The sequence below is a fragment of the Eretmochelys imbricata genome, chromosome 24, assembly GCF_965152235.1.
Source record: "Eretmochelys imbricata isolate rEreImb1 chromosome 24, rEreImb1.hap1, whole genome shotgun sequence".
In the NCBI taxonomy this organism is placed as follows: domain Eukaryota; kingdom Metazoa; phylum Chordata; order Testudines; family Cheloniidae; genus Eretmochelys; species Eretmochelys imbricata.
In genome coordinates this window covers 7,485,774-7,498,418 of record NC_135595.1, presented here as the reverse complement: position 1 = coordinate 7,498,418, position 12,645 = coordinate 7,485,774, and the positions used below count along the sequence as shown (strand labels likewise).

At 41.2% G+C, this 12,645-nt stretch overlaps 1 protein-coding gene across 3 annotated transcripts in view; it reads right to left on the bottom strand.

Moving 5' to 3' along the window:
* The window catches only part of RPRD2 (regulation of nuclear pre-mRNA domain containing 2), a 64,619-nt gene that overhangs the window by 10,532 nt on the left and 41,442 nt on the right, over positions 1-12,645 (bottom strand). For 2 of the 3 annotated variants that reach the window (XM_077841286.1, XM_077841287.1), the window contains exon 9: positions 12,257-12,517. In XM_077841286.1, coding sequence (XP_077697412.1) covers positions 12,257-12,517 — 261 coding nt within the window. Of the gene's footprint in view, positions 1-3,614; positions 10,502-11,441; positions 11,646-12,256; positions 12,518-12,645 lie in introns of those variants that run through there. The other variant, XM_077841285.1, reaches the window with a different exon arrangement.

The window sequence follows — 12,645 nt, the reverse complement described above, 5'->3', positions numbered from 1 at the left end:
TGTGATTTTAAGTCAAATAGAAACCTCAGCCAAGCCTGGCCGGTGGGGGGGGGGGGGGGAGGAAGAGGGAGGGATGGCAGTAGCTAGTCAAACCACTGGTCAAGATGACTGGCTTGTCAACTAGTAGCACAATGAAAACTAAACCAATTTAGGGCTTTAGTGGGTACAGGCCTTGGTACCTAAATGCAATCAGGTCTGCAAAGGTAAGACCCTGCTGAATTACAGTTTGCAAATGTTTGAATTATTTACTTTAAGATAAACCCAAATAAGCTAGTAATTCCTGCCAGCCTCTGTGGAGCAGAAACCAAGATTTTCAGGAGAGTCCCTGCCCATTTGGGGAGCGCAGCCTGGGCTGTTAACAATGGCTGACAGGGGAAAGGAGGGTTGAGGCAAAGAAGTGGCATTCTCCATACACTGTGGCAGCACAATGGCCGTTTCTCAAGGGGATGGCTTTGCATCAGTGGCTGGGCTTGGCACTGACTACCAGGTCTGGTTTCTTGTCCTATGGCCTCTGAACTGTAGGAGCAAATTACATGTCACTGTACAGCAGCCTCTGTCGGCTGATTTCAAAGTGGCTCCATCACATTCCAAACTAAGCGCTGCACAACTCCACCTGAGCCAGGGGCCCCTTTGCTTTGGACATTAGGTTGCTAGAGTTTTGCCATTCAGGAAACTCCTAACCTCCAATAATTTAGCAGGAGGGATACACCACACCTGTGCCATGTTCCATCCCCAAAGCTCAGCTAGCTACACCACTAATTCTCAGTACATTCTTACAAGGGTGAGAGACAGGGCAGTCGCCTCCCTATCACATCATATCTTGGGACATGCCAAGGTCACCTCAAAAGGGCAAGCTCCCTCAATGTATTGCAGCTCAGCAGTCTACGCAGGAAGGGTGGGGGTTTTTCAAATCACTTAAACGCTTTTTAATCCCATCTGAACACAGCGAAGATACCAAGTGTCCAGCCCATGGGACAAATGCATTCCCAGCACAGCCTGGGGCTGCCCTTGTCTTCAATATGGTGGCTTAGTACATGGTCTTGACACACATGAATGAAAGTAGAGAATTGTGCATGACCAGCAATCCCCAGGGGTTGCACTGATGTAAAGCGGGAGGAGGCTGGACGTACCTGCATCACGTTCAGCAAATTAAGAGAGCAGCTCTCAAGCTCCTGCCAAGTTGCTAAAACAGCCCCTAGGCTGGCATATGTTTGGATGCCCTGGCATAGGCTAAGCAGCACCTCACTGCATGAGCAGACTGAAATGCAGCTGAAAATAAAATCTCTATTTTGCAAGTCTGCAGTGGGGGGTGGCCGTGTCGGTGGAAAATGGCATTACTTCTGATGCTAACTTGCCAAGCTACGCATAAATAAGCTGAATGGAAGCCTGCAGAAGAAAATCTTTCAGAAGGTTTAAAAATGTAAGCAGTTAGTTGATTAAAATGGAATTAAACAAGGACGGGAGAATTTTGTAGCACTTCTACCCTGGGCTTCGTTATTGCCCGCAACACACAGCAGCCCACACTCAACCGAAATGCAAGGAACACCAACTGCAATTCAAGCAATTTTCAAATACCCTGCCCAGTTTTATCCATGCTGGGAAGTTCTTTTTACCCTGTGCACATTCAGAGTGCTGGGCTGAGCCTAAAGGATCATATCCCCTTGGAAGACTGACGCTGCATTAGCTTCTAGAATGTGAGAGCGCTTAATGTGAAAACAATCTGCATCCGACACACTCGACACATGGGCCTCCAGTTATAGATTCTACAGGTCTGCCTGCATCAGTGATAAGTAACAGTACAGAAGAGGAATGCAGCTCTGCTCTGAAAAGTAACTAAGTGGGCATATTTATGGAACAGGTCTGCCCACCCCCCATATTCAGCACTATGCATAATCTTAGTGACCTCGCAAAGTGCAAACAGCTTTCGGAGCGAGCTGCTGGATTCTTATTTATAAGCTCATGTAGCAACTACAAGTGAGAAGTTAACAATTCAGGACAAGACTTTTCCACTTGTGCCCCCCCCCAGAATTTGGCCATTCATGGTTCTGATGCAGCAGTCCAGCAGAAAACAGCCTGACCTTCAGATCCAAGATGAAGTTTTCAGGGCTGCCCTTTAAAAGCTCCACATCCTTCACTTGAAAATGAGAAAGATCTTTTAAGTCACTGAAGTGCAATATGGAACCCTACCAAAGTCAGTTTGAGGTAGGTCAGAGTAGAGGGAAGATAAATAGAAAATATTTGCATGGCAGGACTCATCTGAAGAGCAGGGAGAGAGATTCAGGAACACCCACTGAGCTAGGGAGGAACCAAAGCCCCTCATGTTAGAGGAGGGTAGCAAGTGACCTGCTCTATATTAGTATATCCATAGGGTGACCTTTTCTGAAAACCTTGGAAAAGACTTTGTGAAATCCTCTCAAGATGAGAAATGGTATCAAAAGCAATGAGATGAAAAGGAGGGAGGGGAAATGGTCACTGGAGATGGACAAGGAGAGTAACTGCCCTTGGTTGGATGCTAAAGGGTGAGTGGATGCAACATCACAATAAAATGAAAAATTATACACTCACTAAGGCTGGCGGGTACAGAGTGCTGAGCAGGATCTGACATATTTTTAATCTGACCAAGTTTTGCATGACACCTGAGCTAACGAGAGGAACTTTTACAGTTCAGACACATAGGGGGATTTAAGTTGTTAAGAGTCTACTACTTTAGATATTGAAAAAGCTATAAATAGGCTTACTGAATTCAGCAGTATTCTGCCTCAGTCACAAAAACCTTGAAAGACTTGGAGTTCCACATGCAAGACCGCACTAAATACAATAACCAGCATGTTTCCAAAACTAGGGGTGAGTATTCATTAGATTCACAGACACTGGATTAGAAGGGGCCTCTTGGCTTATTTTTGTATCGATTCCTAGAGGTCCATAACTTCCACGTTTAATAGTGCCTTGCTCTTGAGACGTTTGATAACCTTCCCTGAAGAGTTATTCTACTATCTAAATGATCTTTACAAAATGACATGTGGACATAAATTCAGATACAAAAATTATAGCTTGGAAAATAAAATAGGTTTCCTATTCTAGAAACAATTTCAAATAAGAATTCCTTGTTTATGTACGACTTTGAAGCACCTAGGAGCCAAATTACTACTACATTCTACTATTGTACCAGAATGCAGAATTTAGCAGGCTCTTCTTATTGTCCATAGTAAGTGAAATGCAAAAGGTAGCCAATTAGCATAAATGGCAAAAAGTAAATTCAGTTTAAAATTCTTTCCATTTTGATAATCTAGGTTAGGCCAGCTAAAGCAATTTGTTAAAAATTAATGACCATGCACCTCTGAAGTTATTAAAAATGATACTCTTTAAATTGCTTCACATAATTGCATCTTGTGCTATGCAGATACAGACTGAAAGTGAGGTTCTAGCAGTAATCACGGAGACCAGCTTCTTTCAAGGCTGTGTAGCCAGCTATTTCTATCCCCCAGCCAACAAAAAAGGACAGGAAGCCAAGACAACCCTGAAAATCAACATCATCACCCTTCAAAATTACATGACAGAACAGAAGAGTATGTACAGAGGCCAGAAACCAGTAAACTGGTGCAAAGATCTTACTCTTTTGAAAGGAAACCACACCAAGTAAAGTACACTTTATTAATATGCAATACAAAAATAAATGGGGGCAGGGGAAGTGTTGTCTCAGCCCACAAGTATTGGTAGAATATTCCATTTTCTGTATTTTGCTCTGCAAGTTAACAGTAATTTCAGATTTGCCTCCAAACACCGCCTCTATGTAAAATTAAAAGAAACAGAACCATCTTCCAACAGTTTTAAATTTCTTTCAGTCTTCAAAATGGTCACGGAACCTGAGCTGCAGGCAGATTCTTCCTTGTGTGTGTTTGTGTTTGTTTGTTTGTTTGTTTTTTAAGAGTTTTTTTAAAAAAAAAGGGTTAGGCCACACTAACCCTAAACTTGTAATTCAGCAAAGATGAAACAAAGCCTGGCTGTTGTTCTATACTGCAAAAAACTGATGTTCTCTCTTCAGCCCAATATTGTGGTCATTTTCACGGATCAGGCAATCTTACACCCCTTGTACACTTAAATAGAGGTTCCAGTTAAAAAAGAATATCAAAACATTAGAACTAGTTATTTTATTAAATGTATTAATACACATTTCAAAATGATCTGCAGTTTTATTGTCGCTTCCTCTAATGCACGTTGCTTTCTCCACACGGAACACTTGAGAATATAAATCCAACATATCCAATTAATCTTAACAGGCACACAAAAAAAGCAGCCAGTATTTACAGCAGTTTTGAAACAACAGCACTGCAGCTTATTTTTGAATAATTAATTTCAGGATATGATCATTTATTCTGCACGTTTTTTAAAAAAATTACCATTATTCACATTATCTAAACAGGTTTCTCACACCTGAACAATGTTTTTACAGGTAAAGAGTCTCTAAATGTATTTAGATCACAAAGTCAGCCACAGCCGTAGACCGGCCTCTCTGATATACAACGCACACCATGGCATATCTGGAATTTTTCCAAAGAGGCAGGTATGCATACTGTGTATCTGAGGGGACTGTAGAAATCTAAATGGTGCATATTCGTAAAACTGGTGACAAGAACAGCTGTATTACACTAGCAGAAGTCTAGAACAGGGATACATTTTAAATGTTTATAACCTCTAGTAAAAGTTAATTCTACTGATTGCCGTTAAGCTGTACCAGTGCAATGTTTGGGTTGTCCTCTCTGTTTCTAGAACAGCTGGAGTGCACACTGAAGGCTGTCTGCAATTTGATTTTCTTCTTTATGAAGTTATGTCCTTCATGAGACACACTGTTTCATGCTTTATTTAAAAAATACATGTTTATTTCTTTTTCTTATAAGGTGAAATACAAAAGTTCAAGAACGGTGGGGAGTTTAAATCACAGACACAGGAAAAAACGCCTTCATGTCCAGAAATAAGTTGTGTGGTTTCTACATATGTACATGTGTCTTCAGTTACTGTAGACAGTTTGTTTAAAGTAACAAGCACAGAATAAAATGAAAAACCTCAAACAAAAAACATGGAGCTTTCACCATTAAAATAGTTTTTTTTTTTTTTTTTACAATAAGTTTTTGTGTCTTTTTTTTTTTTTTTAATCAGTCATTTTACTTTTCAAGTTACCCAAAAAGCCACCTCCAAGAGCAAGGAAGCTACTCGCCAGGCATGTCAGATGGCATGGAGAGCAGTTCTTAGATGGTGTCACCATCTGATTTTAATAATTCCTTACTTCGAAATCACCACTTTAAGCAAGAGCAGCAGAAACAATTCACATTCTTTTATTCTAGAGGGAATTTTTTTTTCTAGTCAATATTGGTTCCATTCTTACATCAGAACCTCCTGCGTTTTTTCACCCCGTGGGTTTCCTCCAACAAAGCATCCTTAAGCTATGACTTCTCTGAAACTGTCCCTTCAAGCCAGGATAGATATTAAAGCAATGGGATTGTGTAGTTTAGGTTACTAAAAGCTTCATTTAAAATGTTCCAGTAGAGCAAAGAAGTTGGGCTAAGCTATGCATCATTTCCAATATACATCAAAAGCTGTGAAATTTTTTCAGTTTTCGTGTTGGACATTAACATTAGATATTAAAATATATCCATGTCCTACAAGTCCTAAAATTTAAGAGCTGTATGGCTAGACTTTGGGCATACAAGGAAATGAATGCCAAGCTAAGCATTCTTCCATCTTGGGTTGTTTTGTAGGTGAGCACGTTTATTCTCACTAATAAGAAATATGATCAGACATTCTGAGTGCTGGTGTATAGGGAACTGAGTTATATCATCTTACTTCATATCATAGGATAAGCAAATTCTCACATCTTATTACGTAGTTTTCTTGCTTTATATCTTTACTGCCTTGTTTTTCCCTTCTGAACATTTTGCTTAACTTACACGAGCTACCCTCACAGTAGTACTTTAGTGTGTTATCCATTCAATAATCATATTGGAGGTTCACTGAAAGGAGCTGTGGTGTCCAAAGAGAACAGAACTCAGAAGGAACAGAAAAGGAATAAATACTGTTTAAATTTAACCCAAAAGTTTAAACACTCAGTGTTTGCATGAATTACACATGCAGTTACTTTTTCAGGAATTCTGTTTAACTGAAACAGTCCACACAACAAGGTGCACCATTCCATGATGCTGCCTAAATACAGCCCCCCTACAGACCAGCAGCAGCGACGTCTGCTGCTGACTGCAAAATGAAGTGGAACGCACGTTTTTGTTCGAAGATTAGAAAACAGAGAAGGTTTCTACGCATTGACACTATAACATCATTCTTTCTGTAAACCCAGGCCAATTCAATAAAATACACCCATACAACCTTCCGATGCGCTTACTTGCGTATGCAAATATAATTATACATATTATATATATTAAATAAAACACACAGCCCAAGCACAAACAAATGCTCTGCCATTTTCTCGTTTTGTAGTTATTTTTATAGATATTTTCCCATACCTTTATCAAACACTAGTATGTTGTATTCTACTCACTTAAAAAAAATCAAATAAAGTAATTCCAACTCCACACAAAGTCCTCTATGCACATGGCAGCAGAAGTGAGTTTATGAAAATATGTGGGAAGAGTTTAGGTACTGTTTTCACATTGCTGCATGCAGTTTCTCTCTCATCTTACATGGAACTATGTGCTTCAAACAAAGCACACGGAAAGGTGTGATTACAAAAAGTGAAGAATACATGTAAGTCAACGATGCTCCCAGCAAAAAAGTAAATATCGTTTACTAGACCTGCCCTAGCTCTGTGATATAAGACAAGAAAGAAAAAATACGATGCAGCTTGTACATGCGAATGCAGGCGTGTTTCAAATATACATTGTATACATTAAATGTGTGTGTGTAAGCAGATTTGAGTTTTACCGCTAGCTACCTCCCTGCATCCACTTATTTCAAATGCATTACTTGATTTATATTCAGCAAAATATAACCCTCTTAGCATGTTGAGGAAGGAAGCCAAGTTAAGAGACAGGAAGTGCACATACTTTAGAGACTGTTTTCTGAAACCCAACTTGGGAGAAAAGTTCAAGACCCTCAGTGGCAAAGCTGTCAACTGTGAAAAGCAGAGGCTTTTTCCTTTTGCATTTTGAGAAAGGCAGAAAAAGCAAAGAGAAGGGCTGAAAAACTGACCACGTTAGTTGCCTACCCTCTCCCTATTCCTGTCAGCAAGATGGAAAACAGCAAGCAGCAAGATGTTCCAAGGCTTCATAGCAAGGGACCGACTAAGCAGATATCAGTGAAAAAAGTGACTGATTAACCTAACAAAAGGCACAAGGAAGGGTTAATATTTCTATTGCCACAGGGAAGGCTTTGAAAGCTTGGACCCTTTATCTTCCTTAATCAACAGTAGCAACAGAGTTCCTTCCCCCATCTCTATTTTTTGACATGGGTTCGGAGGACTCATGAAGCAAAACAATTTGGTAATCAGCTAAAAATAACATCCCAACATCGCACATTCAATCATTTTTTACGACTAGAAGTTTTATTTCAACGGCAATACTCTTCGGAAAATTCTTATTTTTTGTTAAAACATTTTGCTAGATTTATGCCAACTGGGTGGCTTAAAAAAATAAACAACCAAAAAAAGTATCAGAACATATTTAATTTAGAAAAATGTTATGGGGCTCTTTAAGGAAAAACAAACGTGAAAGCGCTACTTCCACTGCTCTCTAGAATATCCAAAATACCTTCACTTACAGAGATGCATGTCTGTTTCAGTACCTGGGAGGAAAGAAAGGGCGTTTTGGTGCAAAGAATGGAGGGCCCCTTCCAAAAGGTGGCCGAGGCCTTTTTAAGCTCTGAAATGGTTCTCTGTTTATGAAAGGTTCCCTAGGCCTAAAGTCTGGTCGTGGGTTCCTAATCATCATTCCACTCCGGTTTACATTGTCTCTATGAGATGGGCCAATGGGAGGAACACTATGGGATGGCCCAAGCTGATCTCTCGAAAGGGAAGGTAGGCCTATGTTTTCTCGAACCCGACCAAGGGGTGGACCACTGTGGTCTCGCTGAGGTGGGGCCACATGGTCCCTTGGTCCTGAATGCACATTAAAATGCTCTTTTATAGTTCCTTGATGAATAGTACCATGATCCTTGGAAAACGTGACACCACCATGTTCCACGGTCAGGGGAGGGGCAGGAAATGGAATGCCACTGTGTTCCCCAGAAGGTGGCGGCGGGGTAGGGAATGGAACGCCACCATGTTCCACAGAGTGAGGTGGAGGGGGAGGAGTAGGAAATGGAACCCCGCTATGTTCCACAGAAGGAGGAGGAGGGGCAGCATGAGGCAATGAGAGTGGAGAGGATTTTTCTTTTGAAAAAGGATTAGTGTGATCCACTGATGACATGTGTGGAGGAACTGAGTGATCCCTAGGAAACAGGCTTCCATGATCCTTGGGCGGAGCAGATGGGGGCCCAGCAGGTGTACCAACTTGTTCCCTCTGAAAAGGAGTTCCATGCTCTATGGGAGGAGGTGGTATGTGACGCTCAAAGGCAGTGCTGAAATTATTTGTTCTGAAATTGTTTACACTCTCCTGAAATTGTGGCACGTGTTCTTTGTACTGTGTTTGAAAGCTGGCAATTCCACTGCCAGTACCCATGGTGGGCAGCTCAGTAGCACTTGAGGGCCCATTATCAAAAGCACTACCTGTATTACTTAGCTCAAACCAGCCTACTCTAGTTGCCTCTCGCCCGTGTCCTCTATTTCCTTTCCCAAGAACTCTGATAGATTCTACTGTCTGAATTGGTTCTCCTGACATTCCCCTATTGGATGCATTATGGTAACCCAGAGTTTCTATGGGGGCTCCTTTTTCTTCAGTGCTATCAGGCAAGTCTAAACAAGATGACGACACCCTAGTTTCTATACGATAGTGCTCCTCTTGCTGCTGCTGCTGCTCTCCTGTCGAAGTTCCAGCTTGGCTGAGACTAGACAGGCTAACCCCCTCATGTGAGCTACCTTTAGGAACCTGGCTAAAATGCTTTTCCTCAGAAGGCTTGCGAGATGCATTTTTAAGCATGTTCTTAAACTCAATTGTTGAAGTGGCAGAAATGGAAGAACCTAAAGATTTCTCCACACTGGATGTGGGTGGTCTACCAGCAGGATTTGAAAGAGTGTTTTGAGGAGAAAAGATTGATCTGTGAGGAAGTGAATGGGGAGAGTCTGGATACTGTTTCTGTGCCAGGCCAGAATGTATCACAGATTTTGATAAATTATTATGATTGGAGTCTGGTGTGAAAAACACATCATTCTTACTGGGTGAAGGGGAACCATCGGATCCAGAGTCATTTGCTCGTAGGCTGTAACTTCCATACATTCCAGAAGACGATGACAGCGGATCACAGCTCTCATTCTGATCAAGAATAGACCTCATAGACTGAGGAAAAGACGACTTCACACTAAACTCTTGTGCTCTTTGACCGTAACTAGAGAGAACTTGCTGATACTCTGCAGTGTCGGAAAGCTTACTAGCTTTCAAAATGGATTTTGAAGGCTTCTTCTCCAGGTTCATGATGGCAGATGGTGGTGGCCCAGAATATTCAAAGTCACGATAATCTTCATCTTCTTGAAAAGATGTGTCTGGGTAAAACTTCTCCTGAGGGGAATCCATTAAAGAAGAAGGTATTTCCATATCAGACGATTGCTTGTACATGCTGGCTGGAGAATCCCTGCCAAGACCGAAAGACCTATAGGCAGGCACAGAATTAGACAGTTCTTGGGAATATCCATCATCTCTGCTCTGAGGAGGGGACCTTGTGCTACTGGGAGTAGAAGATCCAGGGCTTATAATCTTTGATAATAAAGACATAGTGTCAACATTGCTTGATGTTGGTTTATCCATCATCTCATCTTGGGTTGGCGTTCCACTTCGTTCATCACGGACTGGCGTTCCATCCACATTGTCCATAGAGGTGCTAGTAGGACCACGCTGAAAGTCAGATGAATGGCTTTCTGATGTGATGTTGGACCCTAAACTGCTTAAAATTGGAATATTCAAGTTTAGACCACTGAAACCAGGGTTTCCCTTTAAAAAATTGTGTATCTTCATTTCCAGGCTTGGAGAGGTGGGTTCTGACTCCAGCTTTGTTTTTGAAATCTCAGAGGACTGACTCAATGGGGTTTCTGTTGGTAAAAGGGAAGGACTGGTAGGATGGGTACTGGCAAATCCAAGGGAATTTGTTGGTGGTTTAAAACTAGAACTTGAAAGCCCTGGGCTATGTCCAACAGGAGCCTTGTTAACCGAAGTTGAAGAAACCTCAGCAGTAGAAGAATTTGGAGAATAACCAATATTTTTGGACATAAAAGACTGAGTATTGGAAGGAACATTCCTCCCTTTCACGCAAGAAACAGTTGTATTGGCTGGTGATGCTGAAGTGCTCTGAGTTGCCGTTTCACTTGATTGAGCTGTATTTCCAGCAACGCTTTGAAGTAAGGATGACAAACCTGGAGAAAAAAACAAACAAAAAAAAATCATTTTAATTAGATATTTTAAGAGACAGAGTAACCTACAACCATTTCAACAGAAAACTCGTGGTAAGCCATAATCATGATTGGTTTTGTAGGCAGAGAAGCTACAAACAAATTTTTGAAACTGACATCTGAGCCAACAAAATGGTTAGACTTTGCCATCTCTACATACTATTGAATACTAATTACTTTGCATTCCCATAGTGCTTTTGATCTCAAATTGTTTTACCAATATAAATTATAACACACATCTAAACCACAATCGGTATTATGTCCATGTTACAGCTAGTTAAGCAGAAATATGGAAGTGATGTTCTTAACCAAGATCATACGAGCAAGTAGCAGAGGGAACCCCCCTCCCAGAATCCTAGAGTCCTCCGCTCCACCGAACCCCATCCCAGAGCTAGGAATAGAATCTAAGTGGCACTCACTCATGGGTCCCCTGCTCTGCTGCATTTTTAACATGCACCATAAGATTTTAGCAAACACATGCAATATAATTACTTGGCTAACTGGAAAGTCAGGGTGAAGTCCAGCAATTAAACATATTAACACTATTTGCTTACTGTGCAACAACAACAAGATTTAGTCATAAAAGTTGCAACTAATAAAGCAAATATAAAATGTCCCAGGACGGTATCCAACACCATCAGATTTTAAAAAGGTTTTTAAAAGATTAAACACACAGGAAAACACTTCCCAAATCTGTTGCAAAATTGACTTGGCCATACCAAATACACTACCTTGCAAAATGTAACTTAAATTTGGAAAAAGTGTTACATAATATAAGCTAATTTCCTCACGGATAAACTCATTTCAGGAGCACACAGCAGGATGCTTTAGTATTGATGCTGCCATCCAAATACAGATGCTAACTATTTATACTGTGCAAAAGGAGTGAATTTTAAATACTTACCTTGCAATGCTGGTGCAGTCTGGGTCTGAGTTTTGGAGAGAACTGATAAAATGCTTTCAGGAGTTATTTCAACTTTGGAAAGAATATTTGCTAACGGATTTGGAGGACCAGATGGAGTCCCCACAATAGGAGTCTTCAGGCCACTAGTAAGAGTCGTGGGGCTCGTTGGGGTTCCTGGGGAAGGTCTTGATGCAGGACTGACCCCTGGGGTGAAAACATTTGCTGCTCAGAAACACAAAATGCTACTTTCCAAGAGCAATGAAAAAACAGTCAATAAATACACTGCTCATACATACTGCTTTGTTAAGGTAGGGTTTTCTGGCTAAAAATTTCAACTATTACTAATACCAGTAGAGTTGCAGTAAGGTGCTAGTGTAGGCAAGGCTCCTGAGGCAACCAGCATTTAACATGACACTGTTAATGTCAGCAGCTGTGGAAACCTTGTCTACAACTAGTATGGCCGCCTTCACTACTGCAGTGTTAAAAACAGTAGGAACCCTAGCACAGACACACCCTAAGATCACTATGGTGCATAGACTTGGGTAGCACCATGTCCTACTTTGAAACGCTACACTACAGATCGCCTTAAACCATTTAAAAGGAAGCATGTTTAAAACTGATTTTGAGAGTGTGTTTAGTTCCAATATGTCACAGCTCTCCTGAAGTACAGACTGAATTACAATTCAATGTTTTAGTTCTAAAATGTTACAGAAGCAAAAAAAGATCTGACCAACAAAGCTATTGCTTGTACAACGCAGAATTCTGTCTCTGCTGAACAGCACCACTCAGTCACAACCTGCAATTCAGACACCCACCTGTATTCTTCATAACAGAAGTTAAGCTGCTAAGAATGGAGCTTATCTTTGCTAGGTCAACGTTGGCAAGGTTTGGCAGACCAAGTGCCGGTGATGGAGGGACAGGCGCTGTGCTCACTGTCTTGGGAGCTGGAGGAGTCTGAGCAGGAGTTGTTACCGCTGGTGTAGCAACAACCACTGTGGAGGATGTTGCTTTTGGGACACTTTCAGTCTTTGCAGGTGCTGAAGAAGGAACAACCTGTTTCTCCTTCCTCTCCTCCACTAATTCAAATATAGAGAAAAAACATGGAATGTTCAATCTGCCTCACAGAATTCTTTTGGCCTAAGAGCTGCAGGCTTCTCAATGTGTTCCAGGTTTAAAAAATACTAATGTAAAGACTCAGAGGAAA